Raw genomic sequence first — 24,197 nt, 5'->3', positions numbered from 1 at the left:
AAAGGGGGAAATTTGGAGAAATAAGAAAAGGAAAAAGACACTGAAGATGGATGTGTTGGAAAATGGTGAAATGCGATCTAAATGTTGGCAGTGAGTATGGAGGACCAGACCAGAAAACAAAGATTTGGAAGCCTGCAGCAGAAAAGAAAGAAGGGATGGGAAAGTCAAGAAATAAGGGTAAGGAAATAAAACAAGTTATATATTAAAGAAAACGCAAGACTTTAAGGTAGATAAGACAAAGACACAGCAGAGCAAGGAGCATGTTAGGGAACACCGGGCAGCAGGGGAGATGTGAGATTGGCAATGGGTGGACAGAAAAATGACAGAAAAATCAGCTGCTCTCAGAAAGAGATTAAAAAGAAAAAAAGAAAAAGACAATCTAAGCTTCATCTGCCATAATTACCAGAGACTCAGATATGTCTAAAATGGAGATCAAGTCAATGTTACTCTGTTGGGACCCTCTTATCAATAATCGACGGGATACTTCTTTATTAGCACAACATTAATCACCTTTTCATCCACTCACACAGGCAGGACAGCAGTGCATGGGTGCATTAGGAGCATCCCATGTGCCCCAAGTATCCCAAGTAGCATACCCATGGGTTGGGGCTGTCCTTCCTTACACAAGTGTGGTTATGCTTGTCTGTGATGTGGGGAACAGCAACAACAAAACAAACAAAAACAAACAAACAAACAACAGCAACAGTATTGGAAATTGTTAACAGGAGTTGGACTCAATGATCCTCATGGGTTCCTTCCAGCTCAGCATATTCTATGATTCTGTACCAAATGTTCATCAGCCAGGTGGATAAGCAAGTGCTGATTCAAGGGAGAAAGTAGGTTTGCTATAGAACAGGTGCAGAAATGAATAACCTACTGAGTTTTGTAATAATCAACCTGATATCCTGACATTTACAAACTCATCTCTGAACGATGCTGTAATCGTGGAAATGCACAAACCCACAGCTGTTTTTTTCCTCTTATTTTTTCCCCTCCATTTCTCTAGAAAATCTACCTGTAAAAATGTAAGGACTTCACTGGGATCCAGCTGGAATTGGCATCCAGTTTCCCTTGAATTACTTGCAAGGATGTGTTCACTGGAACCTCTCTGCAGAAGACTTTGTGAATAACTTTCTATATTCAAAATGGTCATCCTATACATAATTGGGACTTAATTTGTAAACATTTCTGATGAGGTCTGGTCTGATTTTGTTAAACGGGAGTGTTTGTATGAATAAGGATTATCCATGTAAACAAATGGCTGAGGCGAACACAGGTGCTCAGAACTAGACTAAATGCCCTACACAACACTAACTTAAGAAGCCAGAAAGCGGGGGGGGAAGTATAAAGAGCTAACATGATTCATGTTTGTGATTTTTTGGACACCCATGAGGGACGGTGCAGCAACATCCAGTGAAAAAGGTTCATTCACCAGCATCATTTTTTGTCCTTTGTAGGGGGGTGTTGGACACCTTGTCCCAGAGCTTTGCATTTTTGTGTTCTTTTCCTGAAACATCATAATAGCTCATAGCTAGCACTTATGAGAAAACCGTGCAAGGGAAAAGCAATAACCTGCACATAAACTGCAGCAAACACTCTGTGTACTTTCAAGGGCACTGTAGGGATTCGGCTGTGGGCTGAGATGTGAGTGGGACACGAGTAAGGCCTGGAAGGAGGAGTTTGCACAGAGTCCACAAACTTTCCTAAGGAAAACCAAAAGAACCAAGGCTAACAGAGAAAAGGTATATGCTGCAGGAAACCTTCAGATGATTTACAAAAGAATTAACCAGAACACCATGTATGAGCTACACTATCAAGAGGAAGTTTCTCATTAAATAAACACTGCCTGCATGCTATGTTTCTTTCCAGGCACTGCTTCCTGCACCGATCCTGGGCCTGTGGATTTGCAACGACCCCTTCGGACCAGTGAAATGGCACGGCTGGGACTGGGGCTGCCCGAGGAATTTCCTCCTCTCCTCCTCCAAGCTCTATCTTGACAGCTGAGAGCAGCCAGAGCATTCCTGCCAGCACACCCCAAACGTGCACATCTGGAGAGTGTAAGCTCTGCTTTCCTTGTGAAACATCCTCAGCTCAGGAATTTACTTCTCCCAGCGGCCTAGCAGAGCCGAGGTCTACTGACCTTTGGGGCACGATGTAAGGCCCATCTGTTTGCTCAGAGTGTGCCTGAGGGTCTGGCAGTGAGGCTTATGGTTAACATGTCCCCTGGGAGTCTGCAAGAACAGTGGCCAGCACGCTATGTATCTGTTGGTTTTTTTTTTTAAACAATCTCTATGCATGCAGGCTGTCTGCAAGTTAACATTCACAGGGAAAATAAACAAAATAATTTTTCTTCACAGGCATTTTATAGTAAATAGACTTATTGAAAGGACCCCCTCAGATTCTTTACATGTGACTAAGAGTGTGAACTCTCCTCCGCTGCTCTTCTTTGGTCCCAGAAAGAAAGCACATCACAGCCACTGCCATAACAACACACTGGGATAGCATGCTCAGGATTAAATCAGCACTGAATCATAAAACAGAAAGCCCTAATTAAAACTTAAAAAACTTCGGAGTAAGAAAGAAATGCATTTCTTCCCTCTTGTTTTTGTTTTTTTTTTTTAAGTTAGTTAGTACTTCTCTTAAGCATACAAAGGAAAATACTGCAAGCCTGGAATCCAGCTGGGTTTCCTGTTGACTGAAATACCTGTAGACTAAATGGAGAGTGCAAACAGGTACTGATTAACTCCTGGAGGCTTTTGTCATGGATATACAACCAGGGAGGAATCAGAAGATGTAAAAAACCTGTTAGAAAGTCCCAAGTACCATAGATCCAACCTAAAAGCTCTTGCAGAGCCTCTGACTCCGCATAGTCACCTGTTTCCACTCAAAATCAGACATTCTTCCAAGTTCACCTCCATTCATCTATGCTCAGTGCAGCCTTTTGTTTCCTGTGCAGTATTATCAGGTCTGTCCTTACATTGTTTCTGCTTCCATTGCCTCTACACCTGCTGCAGACTTTCAGTGCTCAAAGAACTCTAGAGCAAGGATCAAAAGCAAGATTTTCTCCTTACTTGCATAAGCTGTCCTACTAAAACATGAATCTCATAAATAAAGAAATTAGGAATTGATCTCATGCTTATTTTCATGTTTGCAGAGCAGTGTGCACCGCTTTCTTTTTGTGAGTTAAAAATAGACCCATACCTATTACTATGCTATACCATAGCATTGTTAAAAGTTTCCCAATTTCTAACAAATGGGACTCCTAAGAGAGTTGCCATTTAGATAAAATCATACCAAAAGGATTCACAACTTACTTTTTCTTTATATAAACTAATATCACATTGGAAATATTTCAGGACTGTGTCAAGCCCTGAATGTATATCAGTGTATTTACCTTTGAAAAAACAAGCACTTCATAATTGGACCACCCAACTCTGAATTATTGCTGTGTTTTCAGGAGTTTGAAAGTGACAAACAGAGTGGTACAAGTGCTGCGAGTTAACCATGACCTGCAGGTTATATTTGCAATAATCGTGAAGTTTCTCTGTACAGGAAGACACTTGGAAAATTAATGTTTTCATCAAGATGAATTTTCATTGCTTAGTACAAGACTATATTCATGCCAAACGTTTTTAAAGCTGACTAAATATGGAAGGTTATCCAAAGTCTAATTTACATGAACTATACTAAGATTTGTATTGATAGCAGGTTTATGGTGCAATTTGTGTGACCAGCAGTTAGAATGGTGGCAGACTGAACTTGTTTTGCTTTTCCTTCACACACTGTGCCATCAGGGAGATGTGTCACTCCTTTTTTATCTTTCAGAGATGAAGTCTTGTGTGGTTCACAGGCTGCATACCTAATATATCCTGAGCCTATGGGAACCTGCATCTATTAGGAACCAAGAAATCCCATGCCGCAGCTGAGAAGCACTGAGTTGCTCTATGTAAAATCTTGGCTTTAACTCAGCTCATTTCAGCACCTCACTTAAAGGAAGAAGCACAGCAAAGTTGTTCTCTGTGCTTCCCTGCCTACATATAGGCAGCTTGGTGACTTTGTCCATGGAGAAGGCAAAAGTAAATCATAGAATCACAGAATCATAGAATGTCTTGGGTTGGAAGGGACTTCAAGGATCATGAATCTCCAACCCCCCCTGCCACAGGCAGGGCCACCAACCTCCATATCTAATACTAGACCAAGCTCTCTACGGCCCCATCCAACCTGGCCTTGAACACCTCCAGGGACAGGGCATCCACAACCTCTCTGGGCAGCCTGTGCAGCACCTTACCACAAGCAAAAGCAAAACCTGCAACTTGGCTAGCAGAGACAGCAGCTGGAGCTGAGCACTTCAGATCCCATCCCTAAGCAGTTGCCTTCCCATAGCTCTTACATATAGAGTATATATGCGTAATTGTTCTGTGATAGTGTAATTTGTATTTTTACCACTTGTAAAACTCCGTTTTCCAACAGTTCATTCAGTCATACAACATTCTTTCAGGCTTAAACAAAACACAGAAATCTTAATTCAGAAGCGAGTCACTGGTTTGTTCACATTTCAGCACTGATATAAACAAGGACTTGTTTGGAACTTGTCCGGCAAGAAAGCATTTAAATAGCTGACTTGCATCAACCCCAAAGCCTGCAGATTGCTGCAGGTGCGAGCACACTGCACTCACGGGCTGATGGAGCTCAGCCTGCAGCAACGATGGAAAAATCACAAGTCCTAAATTACCCTCTGCAGTACTGGCATATTTTCTGACTTATTGCCAAGAGAAAGGGGAACAGATAAATACTACCTCATGGCTTGGGGGCATCTTGATTCTGAATTTTTATCATGGCAGGTTACTCACTCGAATGTTCCCTAGCATGGTCTTTGTCATGCACAATATAATTTGGACTAGCATCAGTACCTAGCGTAATTTCAGATACAAACTGACCCTCATCACACTGTCAGAGCATATGAGCAATGTGACACCATGGACTGACCCAGGCAAATCCTGGGTGGGCTCTGACAGCATTCGTAATACTCTGCACCTTTTTTTTTCAGGCCCTCCCTGCATGCAAAGGCACTGCAGTGCAAGACCCTCAAGCTAAATTTGGCCATACTTATTGTTAAATTTCACTTAAGTATGTGGAGTCCCAGGTTGCTATATTGACATTCCTGTATTTGACTGAGATATTTTTGCTCTACTATTATTGTAAAAATTGCCATGGTGAACTTCAGGAGAAATTCTGTATGACAAGATATACTCATTCCAGAGATTTACAAAAGTCTGATTTCCTTATTCTTTACATGTCATCCATTGCTGATATGAAAAGGCTTTTGAAAACAAAATGTACTTCAGATAGGCATAATTATACTATACTCTTGTGTTCTCTCATATGTAAATGAAGCTTAAATTCAAGGTGCTACATTTTAACACCATGCAGCACAAGAAGGGTTTCACAGCAGTTTAGTTTAAATTAAAACATGGAGTTTCTTAATTAATGGAATAGGAGAAAGACTAACAACATCAACACAGTGACCTCCTGCTGTTTCCTTTGATATCAAATTCAATTTATTTGATGATGCCTCCAAGTCATTGCACACTCTTGATTTTTGTATCAGCTGCACAGAGCTTTGTTATAGAAGCTGCAAGGCAAAGAGCAAGCTGAAGACTTTGGTGGGAGCATGGGAAAAACTGGAGCTTTTGGTGCTCAGAGAAACAGTGTCAGATAAACCCATTGCTAACATATTTCTGTGAAAGTCAGCAAATAGTTTCAGTGCTCCCTGTTTACTTATTCAGACGCTTTTCCATATGTATATGCGAAATATTTCTGAAGACAAACATTGCTCGATATTTTTCAAGCACAAACTTAAACTTAGGAAAGCTTAGCTATGAAAGCCTCCTTCCTGATCCTTGAAAGGTGAAGTACGTTCATTCTCTATGGTTAGAAGACCCCATGGATGCAGCAACACCCCTGTGAACATTTGCCAGTATCTGCAGCATTTGTCTGCAGGTACAGAAGTCACAATGTTATTAGATGATCCTGGACTCTGTTACGCTGAAGGAGCTGTGTCCTGAAGTGTAACAGGCACCCTTGCTGGACTGAGTGCATTATCTCACGTCTTCAAACTAAAAGAGGAGAGATTTAGATTGGATATAAGGAAGAAGTTTTTTACCATAAAGGATGGTAAGGCAGTGGAACAGGTTGCCCAGAGAAGCGGTGGATGCCCCATCCTCAGAGACACTCAATGTCAGGCTGGACGGGGCTTTGAGCACCTGATGGAACTGTGGGTGTCCCTGTTCACTGCAGGGGAGTTTGTCCAGGTGGCCTTTAAGGGTTCCTTTCTAGCTCAAACAATTCTATGACTGTGTAATTCCATTACTGCAGAGGTGGCAGTGTGCAAAGAAGGGCCTCGTGGGTCTGAACTTGGGCTGGGATTTAAATACTGCAAAAAATATGGCTCATAAATCCTTCAAGAACAAACGTTTAACTTTAACTCCTCATTAACTCCTCAAAAAATATAAGAAAACAAGTTGTTTTAAATAAATATAAATATAAAATAATTTAAATAAATATCCCTGCATATCTGAAACCCAAATATTAGAAATGCACATACTCGTCCAAAAAAACCACCCAAACCCCAAAATGCTATTTTAAAGCATGGTTTTCTATATATACTGATATACTGAGGAGACAATGAGCAATAACAACATAACATTTTTAACATAAGTTATTAGTGCCAAGTCAGTGTTTCTCCCACAGTCTGGCTGAAACCAGCATTCAATCATTGGCTTCCAAATGTCTGCTGATGGTAAATGGAGCTGTCCTGCTTTTAACTTGACCAGAACCGAATTTACATGTTGCTCTTGTGCAGCTAACTTGTGAGTTTACCTGCTTCTTCGTTTACCACCACGATGCTGAGCAGAGCTGCAATTTCTTCATTCCTTTGCTCAAGGACTTCAGATCTCTTCAGAAAGACGAGTGAGAGTAATTAATATGGCTCGCACGTGCAGGTGAGGCATAAGGAGAACTCAAGCACCCCTGGTGACAGTCCCATGCTTTGGGGAGAAGTGCTTGGCAGGCTGCCACCAGCAGCTGCTCCAGGAGAGGCATCACAAGGTGAGGCAACCTTCAGGGTCACAAATGTTCCCCTTGCAGGGCCATGTTTTGCTTCTGTATTGCATTTTCCAGCCCTGTCTCTGCCACATCCTCCCCTGGAACAGCAGCAGAGCGTGGGAGCTCAGCCTCAGTGCTAAGCCCCATGAAGGAGGCACCTCTTGGCCCTGGGGTCAGGCACAGGGGCCTGTGAGGGGCTGAAGAATTCCCACTGATAACACGCATTACTACAATATTTTCAAGTGATGCAGACAACCAAGGACAATACCACCAGGGTAATTCCAAATTTCTGTGTTTTCATGGATTTAAATCAATTTTTAATTATTTTCAGCAGCTTGTTATTACAGCTTTTGCAACCCAAAGGCAGACTGCTGCCGTTAATTCATTAGTAATTTCAGCAGTTAATCAGAAAAATGTCATTACCTAGAAGGACTACAGCTCAAAATAAAGCACGCTGGAGTTAAATTTAAATTAAAGCATGGATAGAAATGAATGCAGCCTTTGATCCCCGTTCCATCCAGACTGCAACCTGATGGGCACAGCTGGACAGGAGAGAAGCAATGAGGAAAGTGCAGTCTCGCCTCTTTCAAAGGGCACTGACAACTCATTAAGCCCCCAAGCTGAGCAAATTAAAAAAAAAAAAGTAGTCACCGTGTTGCTTCAGAGGTCTTCTAATGCCTTCTGCAATGGGCACTTCTTGCCAGTTTTATTTTTAAGAGAGGCTGATTTTCAAGGTTTTGACTGAAAAACATGTGCCGTTAACATCTGTTTAAACTTCACAGTGGCCAAACCTGCATTTCTGTTAGCCGAGTGGGAGCTGTGAGCCCAAAGGCATATACTTCTATCTATCCGTCTATCTGCCTGTGTGTTCCTTCAGACAGACCCAGCACTCTGCTTGTGCCTGGTCCCACAGAATAAAGATAACCCTGGGTAGCACCTGCAGGGCAGCAGGCAACAAGGTGACAGTGCATTTAGCACAGTCAGTCCCTGACAACCCTCCCCATGCCACGAGGAACACTGGCAGTGCTTTGTGTCCCTTTCTGTGCGTCCTGAGGCCAGGACAGGGCAGCTCAGGAGCCAGGCCATAAACAGTGTAGTTCTGAGCAGTATAAGCCACTCTTGCTGTTCATCTAAGCCACTCGATGGTCTCCTGCTTCTCATGCCCTCCTTACCTTGTGAATCCTCCTGCCGAAGACACCCTGCTGCTGTTTCAACACGGTTGTGCTTTTCCTCTGTGCTCAGGTGCAGCCAGAGGGTTCTGATCAATGGCTCCATGTCCAGATGGAGGCTGGTCTTAAGAGGTGCCTCAAAGCAGTCAGTCTTGGGCCCAGTGTTCTTCACTATCTTTATCAACAACAAAGGCAGTACAATTGAGTTCACCCTCAGCAAGTTTGCTGACGACACCAAGCTGAGTAGCGCAGCTGATACAATAGAAGAGAGGGATGCCATCCAGAGGTACCTGGACAGGCTTGAGGAGTAGGCACACGAGAACCTAATGAAATTCAACAAGGCCAAATGCAAAATGGTGCACTTAGATTGGAGCAACACAGATATGTGTACAGACTGGGAAAAGAAAGAACTTATTGAGAGCATTGAGACATAAAGACTCAGGCATTGTGATGAACAAAAAGCTGGACACAAGCCAGCAGTGTCTGCCTGCTGCTTCAAAGGCCAACAGTAGTCTGGCCTGCATCTGAAGAAGGGTGGGCAGCAGGGAGAGGAAGGGAATTGTGTCCCCCTGCTCTGCCCTTGTGAGGCCCTATCTGGAGTGCTGTGTCCAGGCCTGGGGCCCCCAGCTCAGAAAAGATGCAGAGATGTTGGAGCAGGGTTCAGAGGAGGGCATGAAGATGTTCAGAGGGCTGGAGCATCTCTCCTGTGGAGACAGGCTGAGAGAGCTGGGCTTTTTCAGACTGGAGAAGAGAAGGCTCCTGGGAAACATCACTGCAGCCTTATAGTACTTAAAGAGAGCTTCTAAACAGGAGGAAGATGGACTTTTTACACAGCGACAGGACAAGGGCAAATGGTTTTAAACTAGAAGAGGAATAATGTAGATGTGATATAAGGGGGATATTCTTTCCTCAGAGGGCAGTGAGGCAGTGGCACAGCTGCCCAGAGAAGCTGTGGTGCCCCATCCCTGGAGGCTCTCAAGGCCAGGTTGGATGGGGCCCCGGGCAGCCTGAGCTGGTGGGGGCAGCCCTGCCCATGGCAGGGGTTGGGGTTGGGTGGGCTTTGAGGCCCCTTTGAGCCCAAACCATTCTGTGATTCTGTGGTTTCCAGCACCTTCTAGGGTGGCCATTGTTCCCATTGCCTTGTTTCAGTTGACTACACAGGGAATACACTCAGGAATTCTTGAACTGTCTGTTCAAAACATATAATAGGTTCCTTACTATATAGCAAATATATTTGCAAAGCCTCTTAACATAGTTATATCTTTAAATAATGATATAATATAGTCATTCCTCAACTGGAAAGCTGTGTGGCTGTGTGCTGCTCCCAGTGGCGGTGTGTAGCTGGCTACCGGCTTCCCACAGTGGAACCGCACTGCTGCAGCCACAGGGAATACACTTTGGAGGCTTCTGTACAAGGAAGGATGGCAGAAGCACCACAGAGGCAGTGGGTCTGCTGCCCTCATTCTGCTTCCCTACTGCCTAAGGGCTGAGATCCTGTTCAGATTGGGAAGGCTGGATGAACAGGAGAGCCTTCAAACTGTAATTCACTGCTGTTGGGAAGGTAAAATTGTCATGTTTCTCGGCTCTGCCTTAAATGAGGAAGTTTTACCAGCACCGCGATGTCAGTGAAAGCTGGTGTGAAAGCAGCGCACGGCTCATCAGCACCTGTGCCAGCCGCAATCCTATTAGCGGTGCAGCGGAAGGGACTGGAGAGCTGCAGCTCCGCATTAAGAGCGGCGCTGAGGCAGAAGCGTGGTGTAAAATTGCTTTGACATTTTTTAACGAGGAAGAGAAGAGCTTAAGAACAGGAGGCACAGCGTGCACCAGCAGCCCTCTAGCGGGAAAGCAGCAAAGCTTTGGTTTCGGTCAGCACAGCTGCGTGTGTTCCGGAGGCTCTACTAAAGCGGCTCATGCAGACTCAAGGAGAAAAGGGGTCCTTGGTTACTTTCTTATACCACTGAATCGTAGAATCGTTAAGGTCGGAAAAGACCTCTAACCGCCAACCCGACTCCACCATGCCCGCTAGCTATGTCAATAGTAGCATAAAAACTCTGTGAGACGTGGGTTATTCCAATGAATTAGCGGCTTTATCAGAGCACCCTGACTAGCGGCGAGCCCCAGCCGGGAGGCTCCTTTCAGCATGCATCGCCGTCCGGCTCGCCTGGGGCTGCGGACATCCCACTGCAGCGCCCGGCGGGGTCAGCACGCCTGCTGGATTCAATTACCGCGGGCTCGAGCCGAGCCCTGGCCCCCGCCCCCTCCTCCTCCTCCCGCTCGCAGCGCGGCGCTCCCGGCGGCAGCGTGAGGAGAAGCGGGGTGGAGAGGAGGCGGCGCCGGCTCCGACGAGGGGCGGCAGCCCGGGCCCCCCGCCGCCAGCACCGCTCCGCCCCTCGCCGCCGGCGCTCTCCGGCCGAGCAACTTTCCGCCCTGCGGCCGCTCGCCCCGTTCGAGCGGGGCGAGGCGCGGGGAAGGAGCGGCGCCAGGGCCGGGCATGCCGGCGGCGGCGGGCGACGGGCTCCTGAGCGAGCCGCCGGGGGTGGCGGGCAGCGGCGGCGGCGGCGGCGAGGCGCGGCGGGCGGCGGCGGGCGCCGAGGGGAGCTTCCTGGCCGCCTGGCTGAGCGCGGCGGCGGCGGCCCCGCGGGAGAGGCTCCGCGACTTCCAGCACACCAAGCGCGTCGGCAACTACCTGATCGGCAGGAAGCTGGGAGAGGGCTCCTTCGCCAAGGTCCGCGAGGGGCTGCATGTGCTCACCGGAGAGAAGGTATCGGGACGGGAAGGACCGGCCGGGGCAGGAGGGCGGCCGCTCGGTGGCGCCCCGGGGATTGTGGGAGTCCCGGCGGTACAGGGAGCGGTCCCGGGCTGGGGCTGCGCGACCTGCGCCTTGAGGGGGTACTCGCCTGTGTCCCCCCTTTGCAAGGTTTGTGCTTGTGAGAAAGCGCTGTTTGAAACAGCACGATACACAGTGTCCTACCACCGACCAGCGACGTGTGAGCGGTGTGTTTTTGGTGGCACGGTACATAGACTTCTACCACTGATCGGTGACAGAGTGCAGACACTCCTCGCTCATTGAAATGACAGGAGGTGCTGCGTGTGTCTTTGGCGGTGTTACGGTTCGGTGAGCAGAAGTTGCTGATAGTGCTGCACATCACAAGGTGCCCTCACGTGTGTTGTGTTGTTTCATCTAGTAAAGAAAATGCACCGAGGAGCTCTGCTTCTCGTCTCCTATCTGCAGTCCTGTAGTGGAGTGTTCCACCCATCAGTCAGGCTCTGTCACGACGAGATGAAGAGTAGCGGGCGCTTGGCAGTGCATTGAGCACGGCACGGCATGCTGGAGAGCCCTGCTGCAGGGCTGTCCCGCTCGCGTTGAAGCTGGCGGGCAGAGCTCTGTTTAACACTGGGCACCCCGCTGCTGCCGGGTGAGCTGAGAACAGCAGAATCTCCTCTGGCTCCAGCAGCGCTGCACGTACGCTATTGTTAGGGTTGCATCTCTATAGGGTTCATGCAGTTCTAGGCTTGGTTTTTTTTTTTGTTTTTTTTTTTTTCTTTTCCTTCTTCCAATAAGTTTGTCACAGAGTGAAATTGTGAGTAGAGCTCTGAATTTCCTCATGGCAGAAATGATTGCTGTCATATCGGAATGCAAAAAAGATTTTTTTTGTTGTTCTTCTCTTCTGTTACCAAGCGTGTGCTTCTCCTTGGTAACAGATACATCCAATGATCCTTCTGTTGATAAAAGGCACATGCACACACACGTCCTTCCCACCTCCACTTTTTGGGTTGCTACATTTATCTCTGTCTGTGAAGAGGCAAAAATAAAAAGCCCAGCCACACGCCCCTCTATCTCAGCTGCCAGGGCTCTTGCTTTATTTATTTATTTTTTTCCCCCAGTGTCTTGAATAAGACATGTTATGACAAAGTGACAAGCAGAAGCTCTAGGAGAATCTAGAGGAATGGGCTGCCCAGAGAGGTGGTGTGGTCACTGTCCCTGGAGGTGTTCAAGAGCCGTGTGGATGTGGCACCGAGGGATGTGGACAGTTGGTGGGGATGGGTGACGGTTGGACTGGGTGATCTTTGAGGTCTTTTCCAATCTTAATGATTCTGTGATCTCCCTTCCTTCCTGCTGAGCCTTGGTGTCCCTATTTGTGGCCATCTGTGGCAGTCTCTGAGTGCTGTCTGACCTTATCTTCTGTCATAGGATCAAATCAGGCTCTTGCTGTTGACTTCAGTGGGTGAAAGATCAGTTGCATAGTTTTAAACTCACTAATTAAGGGTCCATCCTACCAGAATATCCACCTATTTCGTTTCAGGTATTTATGGATAAGCAATCTGAGTTAGTGGATGGAGATAAGGGCACTTAATGACTTTCTTCAGGTGAGGTCCTATCCCAGTGCGGTTCCTCTCTCTGACTGGAGGGGGAATGCTTTCCGTCCCACACATGGTCTCACCTGAGGATCTCACCCCATCCAGGGAGTTGGTGGACATTCAGCTCTTCAGGGCATGTTCCTCAGTCATGCTCTTGTGTGGCCTCCAGCCAGAGGAGGCTGAGGCGTGCTCAAACTGGATCTGCCTCACAGCTGCTGGTAGCTCTGCCTACACTGAACCCACCACAGGCGACTGAGCTCTGGCTGTAACATGAGGAAGAGAAGGAAAACATCTGCTTCCTTGGACTCCTTTCCCTGGGAGTGTGTTTGGGAGGAGGCTGAGGCTGGCAAGTGTGGAAATTGAATGAGGAAAGAAGGAAAGAGGCAGCATGCGAGCCAGGATTGGCAACACTGAGGGACAGAAGGAGGTTCTGTGGGAAGAGCACATTTTCATAGAATCGTTTGAATTGGTAAGGACCCTTAAAGTCCATCTGGCCCAACACCTGCAATGAGCAGGGACACCCACAGCTCCATCAGGTGCTCAGAGTCCCATCCAGCCTGGCATTGAGTGTCTCCACAGGTGGGGGGCATCCACCACCTCTCTGGGCAACCTGTTCCACTGCCTCACCACCCTTACTGTAAAAAACTTCTTCCTTATATCCAATCTACATCTCCTCTTTTTTCATTTGAACATGTTCTTCCATGAGAAATGTTATTGCCATGGCAAAGTTCTTCCACAAGTGCAAGCCAAGTGCTGGAGAATTAGGAACCATTTGATACTCCAGTGTCAGAGCCCAGGTGAGCAGTGTTGGGCACAGACCTCCCAAGAACAGCTAACAGAGTCAGGTTGATGCTAACAGGGTTACCCAAGGCATGAGTAAGCAGCTGTGTGTGACAGCCACGCTTGGCCATCTCTCCATGCCCACCTCCATCCCTCAACCCCAGGAGTGACATCGCACTCATCTGGAGTTCGAGGAGAGTGTTGCCCTGTAATGGAATGGCATTGGCCTGCATTCAGCAGGGTGAGGGGCAAAGATTGGCCAGGCTTAATCTTTGGGTATGTTAATTTGCGGGGAAAGTTAATCTGCAGGAGTGTGCACTTAAAGTGTTTGCAAGTGGGGCACAGTGAAGCAAGATGAGGAAACAAAGCCCTCTCCTGCAGATGGCTCACTGGATTGCTGTAGTCACTGCAGTTTTCTAGGCTGATGCTTTATGAGCCTATTATTCCAGGATTAGCGCCTGCATGTACTTTGAGATAAAAAATAATTGACATCTGATTTCTGTCTTGTAAAGCCATTGTTGAGCAAGGGCGCTGCCTAAGTTTCAATAAAATTGCGGTAGTAGTGTGAAGTAGGGGTCTTACTGCTAATGCCTGGTAGCTGTTTTGGCACAGTCCAAGCTGTTACGGTCACCAGAATATCTGATTTCAGCGAGGGTGCCCAAGCAGGTTTTGATTTGCAGCAGACTTTAGTGACTGTGGAGGAGTTAATGCGCATTATTGTTTCAGAAAATTGTGTATTTAGAAATGAAATCTGTGGATTAATGAGTCCCCAGCCAGGCTCAGATCCATTGCACTGACACAATGCATTGTACAGAATCAAGGCAATTGCAGAGCGAATGCCAAAAATCTGCCATTACCTCACCCTGAAACGGCTAGAAGCTGAAGAGGTCTTCAAGAGAGCACAAGATGCTGTGTGCTGTGGGCCAGGCGCTAGTTGCTTTACCAGCTGCTCCAAGGGCAGCTGGATGGGCTGTGCACATGGAGTGCAGTGCGTGGGACTGGAACCAACAGCTCCTGAGCACGAGAGGGTGAGCTAAGGTGAGGCTTTAAACCTTCACTATGAATGTCTGTAGCACTGGATTTGAAATCAAATCTTTTGCAGTGCTTCTCGGGGTTTGTATTACCAGCATGTCAGGCATATTATTATTGTCTGGGCTGGAGAAATGTTTGGTAATGCCTGATGCAATTAAGTGTATTTTAGCTGAGCATAGGAGAATGTTGAACAGATTATTCTTTCCATTGCTTTTGAATAAAAATATCACAGCCTATAATCTAACATTTTTGGGTAGAAGGCTGATTTGTTAGATCAGGGCAGGCAGTCTTTATTGCCAGTCCTAAGGAAACAGTTTCTCTCTGAAGAGCGAGCCAATTTAGATTTAAATTGTGGCTATGAAACCCTGCTGGGATAGCTGCATTGTTATCCCGCTAACTTGTGGAGCCTCTGCCCAGGATACTCCCAGTTTGTTCCAACCCTTGCGCTTGAGGCTCAGCATGGCCTGTCACGGGGCAGCAGAAAGCAGCCATTGCAAGATAATGTTTTCTGTAGTTCTAAACAGCTGAAATTACATTCCTATCAGTGCAGCAGGGGTAGCATCATGCTTTGTTGGTAGACTGACCAGATTGTGCCATCTGCTGTGGACCCCGATGAAATGACTCCATAACCCTCAATGTCTCCGTGTGGCATTGCAGGATGGCCCTGTACTGAGGGGAGAGAATGGTGTGAGCTGAAGTCTTCATAAGCAAACTTGACCTGAGATTGCTTTTACCTTACTTTGAAGTATAATCTTTGTCTCTACAAAGAGAGAGATGGAGGTAAATTGAGTCATTTGATTTCTCATCTGCTGAAAAATGTGTTTATCAGTTTCTCTAGTGCTATTGTTACACTCCAAAAGGGCTATTTTTAGTTACAGTTAGTTGAGTAGTTTTCTGTAACAATGTTAGTGGGAAGCAGCTGCTAAAAATACAGTTTACCAGCTTTTATGAAGGTAAAGCAATTAATATTGAAAGTGGCTTTTTCACAAAAGGGTTTGCTTTCTGAATGCATTTCTGTATTAAAAATGCTTAAAAAAAAAAAAAAAGAAAGAAAAGAAAGAAAGAAAAAGAAATTAAAAAGCTGTATTAGAGACTCGTGGAAGTGCTACGTGGGCAGCGCAAGCGCCCTGCAAAGAGCTAGCAACACCCATTGCAAACCCCAGGGAGGGAACAGGGGAGGTGATCTGAAAGCACACCTGGGCAGCCGTCTCACAGGCTCTCTGTCCCCTGCTGGTGGCACGTTGGTGGCATGTAGTTTTGTGAAATGCATTCAGAGCATCACTGGCACGTTTCTGTTTGAACATCATGCGTTCATCAGTGGGTTCGAGGCAGTGGGTTCGAGGCTTGGAGGAGCTGCACCTTTGTTTTGGGAGCTCTAGATACCTCCAGGGAGGCAAAATGAGATGCACTGGTGCTCTGTCAGGTTGTGTGACTGCCCTGCATCAGCCAGTGTGGTTGTCTCCTGAAATCCAGCCTATGGCTGACAAAACTGTTAGACAGCTTTTACCTTGGTCTCAACATCTCATTTCTAATCTCCTGCTCGTGTCAAAGGGTGGTTGTTGAGTTGCTTCTGGATGTACCACTGGAAGCAAAGGCTGGAGCGATGTGTTTTGCACCATTTCCATCTTCCAGCAGCTTTCCCTAGAATAGTCACCAACCATTCAGGAGAATATAGGCAGGTGGACGTAGAGAAGCATGGACAAAGTAGTGCTGGTGGATAACAACAGATGTTACAGTGCCGTATTTCCCCATGCTGTGTCAACTTGGCCTTGAGTAAATTTGCTGTTTTCTTCTTGTGTTCCACCATGGACTTGAGAGAATGGAGGCTTGACTTGGTAGCTAGATGCCTTTGGGCATGTTGGCAGATGAGATTTTTGCCTCCTTTCTGCCCTCAATGACTGTGCCACCCCTGTGGCATTCCTCTTCTCCGTTTGGGAAACAAATGTGGTGTGGGATTCCCATTGAGGACTTCTGCATCAGGATTCTCCACTGTCAGACTTGTCTGTGCCCAAGAGTCAAAGCTGCCCTATAGTATTGCTGGCTTGGGAACAGAAAATTGTGATTTATGCTCACACATAGTCCTAGGATCTTAACCTTTGATTTGAGTTTTCAGGTCTTTGTGTGCATGCGGGTTGCTTTAGAACCATCTTACCAAGCAGATGGGCCAAGAAGTTATTTCTTAGTAAACAAAAGCCAAGTTTCTGGTGTCGTCACTGGTCTTCCAGTTCCGTGCTTTCCTTTTGTCTGCTCCAAAAACTGTAAGGTTTCAGGCTGCTTCTCCTTCAGTGATACTTGTACATCAGTTTCTTTGACGTGTTTGTGTTCTCACTGTAAATATTGAATGAGTAGTTCTCTTCATAGCCATTTTTCTACACATTTTTTAATTTTATCTATCTCCCAAAGAAAAGCTTGTTTAGAGAAAGTACTTACCATGAATTTGCGTGGTGGCTTTCTTCAGGGGTGCTTTTCATTTTTATTAACAGCTGCCAACCGTTACACCTGGGTGATGTGTTATGATGCTGCTTGTAATTGTAGGCACCAAGGAAATGAAATGAGGGTGTTCCTGCAGCCTTAATTTTGACATTCCTGTGCTTTTAAGTGTTTGCTTTCACAGCTTTGACACTATTCTTTTCACAGAGGCTTGTATATATGCAAGTAGATGCATAATTTGTATTGAAGCCACTAAATGTGTGCTTTGTTGACATATGATACTTCAGAGAATGATTTGAAGGGTGCCGTAGCAGTTGCAATGACACGAGGGAAGACTTGGCTGGAAGCAGGACCAGAGAGCTGGTTGCTTTGTCAGCACAAAATTCCCCAGTGTGTGTTACGAAACGTTTAAGAATTTGACAGTAAGGCAGACTGCTGATGTGCAGTCACCTGCTCAGTCTCGTGTAGGAGCACCTGCTAACAGTTTGTTCACAACTAGCTGCAACAGGCGCTTGTTATAAAGCTACACTCTTGCCTCTAACCCTTTTCTATATTGCCCCCTCAGAGTAAGCAGGTATAGGCTTGAATAGGCAAGAGAGTCTGTTAATTACTGCAGTCTGTCTTCCGGGAAGATTGTTTTAATATTTTTCAGCTGTAGCTTGCAACTTGCTCTGCACTGAGCCGAATTGATGCACATGTGGCAGTTGCTTATCCTCTTGAGATAATCTGCTTTCAAGTTTACATTCAGCGGTTTTAAGGATGTCACTAACAGTGCATGTCAGCAGTGTGCTGCTTTTCATATAGACCGTCACAATTTTAGTGACATAGGCGGGATTGAGGAAAGCTGAGTGTTTAAGTTGAATTAACACCAGGTGCTGATCTTATGTGGTACTCACATCTGGATCCTTGTGTTTGTTCTTGCAAGTTTTGTATTTTTAACATATTTAATGGCGTGTAAAGCTGTGAGCCTGTTTTTGCAGGCATGTGTTACCTATAAGTGTCTTGGCAATTAAAACATTTCTTTCTTTCTACGTCTTGCAGTTTGCCACATCTCTCTCTGCAGTAGGAGCTGGAGAATGCTACCATAGCTTCTTGCCTTTCAGTGGACATAACACATTAGGCATCTCTGCCCATTTGCCCTTGCGAGTTGTTTGTTAGCTGGCACTCAGGAAAATTGAAGTTATTAAGGAGCAGCACTTACCCTTCACAAGGATATAACTCCGTGAGTAAAGCGGTCATAAGATGACACAGTGACCCTTCTGGTGACTGAATTGAAATAATAGTCTAGAAACCAAGCTGTTGTGTTCTATAAACAACTGTATATAAATGAGCTGGAAGTCTGTATGCTGATTACACAACTCTTCAAGGTCTTGAAGAAGGATCTTAACCCATCCATAACAGCCTGCTGTAGGGAGTCCAGTGTGCTGTAGGGAGCCTGCTTTGGCAGGGGGTTGGACTGGATGATCTTTAAAGGTGCCTTCCAACCTCTAAAATTCTGTGATTCTGTGATAACTAGTGGTTATGTAAATATTGGCCAGAAGAATTATGTCAATTGTTGGCTGATTTCCTTAAGGGCATTAATGTAGAGTTGCCAGTGCTTTTGCTGGGCTGATTGAGCTGGTGCAAATGAGGAGGACCAAGAAGGCTTTTTGTGGTAGGTTTTATTGGAGGAGCTGCAACCACAAGCACGATCATGGGGCCCATGCTAGGACAGAGTATGCTCATTCCTAAGCTGATAAGGTAAAGCACTGCCAAACCTGTTTGGTATCGAAGCATAGTCAAACCTCCTCTTCATGAAGGGAAGACCACTTCAGGAAAGAGGGTGAGCAGATAATGTGGTCTGACAGGGGAAAGCACCCATAAAAACTGATCGGAAAGCTGGTGCCACCCTGACCAAGCTTCCCTTTCTGTGAATGCTTTGCTGCTGTACTGTGCTGCTGGGCTACAGGCTTGGCACTTCCAACACTTGTCCCAACAGAGCTCTTCTTGTTCATGGTGTGCCATCAGAGCTCAGAGGAAAATCACTGCAACAAAGGGAACTAAAAAAAGATAAGTTATATATACGGAAGTTCTTTTGCTCTCTGCCTGTTGTGGAAGATTGTCATGGAAACATTTTTTTTTTTCTTTTTTTTCAGGGAATAAATTTATTTTCTGTGGATAATGCCCACAAAGCTAAGAGAGAGAACATATATGTAAGAAGCTTCATTAGAGATGCCTAGCATTTGTAAATGTTTTATCTCTTATATTTGTATCACTACAAAGGAGGGTAATACCTGGTCTTCAAAAGCAGTGTCTCCTATTGATGTAACAGGCATCTTTTTTTCTTTCTTTCTGTCTTCTCTAAGTCAAGTTTTGGATTTGATCACTGAAATGCAAAACAGGGATTGTTTAGCATGGAGTATGGTACTCCATGATTACTCTTCAAGTCCGTAATCACGCAAGTGGGAAGCAATACTGACCACAAGGTTTCACACACATTGGTGTTGGAAGAATGTTATTTGGTATCGAATCTCTGCTTTTGTTTTCCCCCAAGCAATTCGAGATCCTCATCCATCTCGCTGTGACAGAAGTTTTCAGCACTGAAAGGGCAAGTTGTAGTTTATCAAAAGCAGCTGGATAGGATATGGTTCATTTGTAACCAGAGCATAATGCATGCCTTGCTGTGCCTCAGCTCTAGCTGCTTCCCAGTGTTCTGACAGCATACTGGGACCATGTCTGGGTAGAGGAGGCCTCTGTTTCCCGGCAGTTGTCACACTAATTTTTCTCCATGATGGCTGTGAATAGCCATCAGCTTCAGACAGTGTAAGGTGAGTACTTTACACATCTCAACTGGTTTTCTATCTGCTGCAGTGTCTGCACATCAGGTTCCCATGTGCTTGTGTGACAAGACCTGAAAAAACATCTTTCCTGCTAGCTGATAATACCTCGAGCTCAAAAGAGATTTCGTATTGGGTGATGGACGGTGTTTTAGCATGTCAGAGAGCCCCTTTTTGCAAAATAGCTAATATTTGGAAAGTGATACTCAGCAAATATTTTTCCATTTCAATGGCTAGGCAAATCCAGCTGTTCCAGGCATTCAGATACACGCTTTCTTTTGGCAGTACATGGCCCAGGCCTGAAGGCTGGTTTTGACAAGTTTCTAAGGATTTCTTGAGGAACGTCAGTATTGCATCCTCATTTATCTTTGCCTCCGGCTTTCTGCCACCACCACGTCCATCATTCCCTGCATAATCTCTTTTGGCTTGTGTAGATATCCTTAGAGGCCGGGGAGGTAAAAAAAAAATGTGCTCTTGTCCCTCGGGGGACACCATTATTGCTACCCCATTAATTAGCTGACCGAGAGAGCAATGAAAGGTCACCGAGTTTCTGCCAAAGGCTAGATAGACCCCAGCCATGACCCACTGTGTTCTGCCCATAGATGAACCTGTACCCACACCCATATGTATCTCATGCACATTCAGCTGATTTCCATGTATAGCAGCGAGCAAAAATGTAACTTGTTTCTGAAACTTGAGTTTCTGTTCAGAATGTCTGGGAAGGGCAGAACTGCTGTCCTTTCTTTCGTCAGATAAGGGTATTAGCTTCTGTTTGTAAGTGGGGAGTAGGCAGTTGGCTTCACAGGAACAGCAGAGTAGTAGTATGTCCAGGAGAAGATAACAGTTGTTACTCGTGAAGTATAGCATGAAATTACCCATAAATACAGCGTGAAGTAAAAAACATACTGAAGGGAAGTATGGATGAGAATGGCTCTTCTCCAGTGAAGCGGAGCTGCTCTGTAGAAACAGGCCATGTCAGACGAGGCACTAATGCATTAGATTAGCAGTTACCTCTTTTTCCTTCCCAACTGACTGGAGGAGGAGGAAGAGAAAGAGGGAGGAGGAATTACAGAAATATGGGGAATGTCATACTGTGTGAAAGGGACTAAGGTAAACCATGAGGAAGCTCTGGAGCACAAGTCTGATGGGGAGCAGCTGAGGGAATGTGGGTTGTTCAGTCTGAAGAAGAAGAGGCTCAGGGCAGACCATATCATTCTCTACCTCCACTTGAAAGGTGGTTGTGCTGAGATGGAGGTTGGCCTCTTCTCCCAGGTAACAGAGATAGGACGAAAGGGAATGGCCTGAAGTTGCATGAGGAGAGGTTCAGGTTAGGTATTAGGGGAAAAAAAAAAAATTCTCAGCAAGAGCAGTGAGGCAGTGGCACAGTCTGCCCGGGGAGATGGTGGAGTCACTGCCCAGGGAGGAGGTGTTCAAGAGCCATATGGATGTGGCACTGAAGGACAAGGGCTGGAGAAGTACTAGGCATAGGCTGAATGGTTGGACTGGATGATCTTAGTGGTCTTTCCAACCTTAAGGATTCTGTGATTCTGTGAGCCTCTCACTCACAGTCTTACGATGCTGTTTATTTTAAAGCCTTCATATGGTCTGCCCTTGCACATGGCATGGTGGGAGCAACCCCATAGTGTGTCCTTACGAAGGCCAGTGCCTTGACACATCAAAATTCCAGATTCTTATGGAAACGCTGATTTTGCTGTGCTGATGCAGTAGGCAGCCAGGTGCGTGGGTGAGTTGGGCTGTCTGTAGCAGCATCAATATTTGCATGACTCTTCATGACACTTTGTGTCTTCAGTGCCACAGAGCTCAAGCAAAGATCTCAGAGTTTTCAAAATTTGCATCCCCTTGATGTCACTGCTAATGGCTCCCAGAGTATTTTGCCTAGCTGTTCTAGGACAGAGCTATTCTCCTCACATGTACAGGCATTAGTGCCTAAAGGCATCATGGTCATCATCATCCAACTTGACTTCCTAAGTAAGCTGATGTTCTCTTTGAGAGTATCTGTATCAGTGTTTTATTGAGTTATTGCATACTTCTAAGAGTGGGGAGGGTGGGAATTCAGAGTCTACTTTCATCTTGGTAAGACAAGATGTTCCTTTCACTGCTTCATTGCACCTGAAAAACATGGATTGTATTTGCAGCCTGAGTTTGCCCAACTTTACCTTTTGGGGAGTTAATTTTATTTTGTTAAAGAGCTGTCTATTAGCAGCAGTCTTTTTCTCATGCAGGTACTTGCAGAAAACCAAGTCACTGTTTATCATTCTTTTAATTAAAAACTTGGAGCTTCGGTCTGTAACTCTGTGAAGTACTTCATGGACCTCAGACTGTTCCTGAAACTCTTTTCAGAAGGAACTCTTTGCAAACTTTCAACGTAACCAAAGTGCTTGCACCATCAGTTGGTTGCAGTAATCTAATAATAGTCCCTAGTGCCATGTGCAGGTGCAATTAATACCTTTTCTTCCTTTAACAAATACATCCTGCTTATGCTTTTTAAGCAGGTTAGCTGTGACAGCAAGATGGTTCATTTGCTTATTTAAAATAATCCACAATCCTTTTGCATGTTGCCGGGTGCTATCTTTGTTGCGTTGTAGGTAATGGTAAGATCTTATCTTCTGGCGCTTTGATTCTTTTCGTTCAGGCTGCCTTAAATCTGAAGCATATGAATGAGCATACTCTGAACTACTTTCCTATTTAGAAAAGTTTATGCTTCTTTAGGGGCTGATTTAAACCTTCCCTGACTGTCTAGTCTGCCAACAGTGAGAGGTCCCCTGCATACTAACACATTTGTCCTGTACTGATCTCTGCAGTAGCTTTTTTTGTCTCTTGCTAACTCCAAAACTTTGGGTTTATGCTGTCAGGGACTCTGAAGAAAAGAGAATATTTTAACAGAAGTGACTCTTCCCCACACTTTTTTTAATTGTTGATTTTCCTAATGCTAGAGCAAATAAAAAAGAAAAAAAAATATTTATAATATACATATGATTCAGCTACCCTACAAAGAGAAATACAGAAGTTATCAAAGGTTGAACAGCACAACTCAAGAGTGAAGTGCAGAGATGATACTGCTTGTTTAATGTAAAATCTCAATGCAGCTCTCTCTGTACAGCTACTGAGAAGCCTTTTCAGTGTGTATATATGCATATGCATATATGTTTAACTCAGACTCAGTTCCTCCTATGCCATTCGTAGCAAGCATACCAGGCAAAGAGAAAAGGTATCAGATGGCCATGGTTGAGTGGTTGCTCTTCTGTATCCTTGATAAATAGAACAGATGTTATTCTTGTGGCAGATCTTTTGCGTTGCTGTAGGTTTGGTTGATTGCTGACTTTGCTGAGATGAGTGACAAGGCTGTAATGAGAATAGATAACAGTTGCTTATCTTTTTGTGATACTTTTAGAAATGCTCTGCAGTCTTGTCTGACAGCAGTTCTTGAAGGGTGAATAGGATGCTATCATTTGTTAAGGAGTTGGGAGCCATGCAGGGCAGCCAGGAGAGCTCTGCCAGCAATGTCCCCCGAGCAGCATTAAGCAGATTCTCTGACATGGCTGGTATGGGCTGCAAGGCAATTTGGCTAATGCCCAGCAGCAGGCGTATTGTCTTCCTTACATGTTAGTGATGTTTACTCCTCCAGAGGAAGTTAAGTTTGTGTTTTATAATGGTGCTTAGACCGACAGTCGTGGCAGAAAACCTCTGATTTCTTTCTGTCCCAAGCAGAGTATGTGTGGCCCTTTCTGAAAGAGTACAACTTACTGATTGCTGGTATGCATTTACTTGGACAACCCTTTTCTATAATGCTATTTATTAAGATACCAGAACTTACGACATAGGAAAATATTCTTTGCATTAGCTGTTAAATCACAGTAAATTTTATAGTACAGCAGAGTACCTTTTTCACTGCCCAGCGAAAAAGTTGACATTTTCTAATTCTTGGATTGAGTTATGTAAAGCAACTTCTTATATGTCTGGTTGGTTGGATGCCCAAACCAAGATACTCTTAAAGGGATTGCTTTCAGGAATGTACTGAGACTTGGGCAGGCTTCAAAGTTAGGTCTGTCAAATATGATTTGAATTGGCTACCCAAAATCACCAAGCAGCTTTGAAAAATAAGCTCAGATTTTTGTAGTAAGAACAGTGGTAAATACAAAGCAAGCTACGAATAATGCCTTTCACCAAAGGGAGGGAAGAAAATTAGCTCACTGCAAAAGTTGTCTTGGGCACTGCAAAAAAGAACTGGAGATTGGCTTGTAGTAATGATGGCTCTAGGGAATATCTGCACGGTATTCCTATTTGTCTCATTCTCTTGGCTTAGCTTGAAAGTTTGCTTCAGGATGGAGGCCCAGGCCTTCCTATTAAGTGTCCTCTCAGCTGCGCCCTGTAACCTGTGAATGAATGGTCAGGATGACTGGGACAGTGCTGAGAACTGGCTCTGCTGCCTGGCTTGGCATCACCTCCAGCAGGGCTGCCAGAAGTAGTTCCTTGGGAGGAAAAAGAA

General features: G+C 45.4%; 2 protein-coding genes across 2 annotated transcripts in view; one reads left to right on the top strand and one right to left on the bottom strand.

The window, feature by feature from the left end:
• The window catches only part of SCAF4 (SR-related CTD associated factor 4), a gene marked incomplete at both ends in the record, with an annotated part of 72,326 nt that extends 62,036 nt beyond the window's left edge, over positions 1 to 10,290 (bottom strand). The window contains 2 exon segments of the mRNA XM_079549466.1: positions 8,277 to 8,448; positions 10,219 to 10,290. Of these exon segments, the coding sequence (XP_079405592.1) occupies positions 8,277 to 8,448; positions 10,219 to 10,290 (244 nt within the window).
• Positions 10,291 to 10,764: 474 nt separating this feature from the next.
• HUNK (hormonally up-regulated Neu-associated kinase) overlaps positions 10,765 to 24,197 on the top strand; it is a gene marked incomplete at both ends in the record, with an annotated part of 54,447 nt that continues 41,014 nt past the window's right edge. Inside the window, one exon of the mRNA XM_079547670.1 lies at positions 10,765 to 11,034. Within this exon, the coding sequence (XP_079403796.1) occupies positions 10,765 to 11,034 (270 nt within the window). The remainder of the gene's footprint in view (positions 11,035 to 24,197) is intronic.

The sequence above is a fragment of the Tetrao urogallus genome (assembly GCF_951394365.1).
Source record: "Tetrao urogallus genome assembly, chromosome: 1".
In the NCBI taxonomy this organism is placed as follows: domain Eukaryota; kingdom Metazoa; phylum Chordata; class Aves; order Galliformes; family Phasianidae; genus Tetrao; species Tetrao urogallus.
Note: the sequence above shows the minus strand (reverse complement) of the source record. Positions and strands in the feature narration are given on the sequence as shown.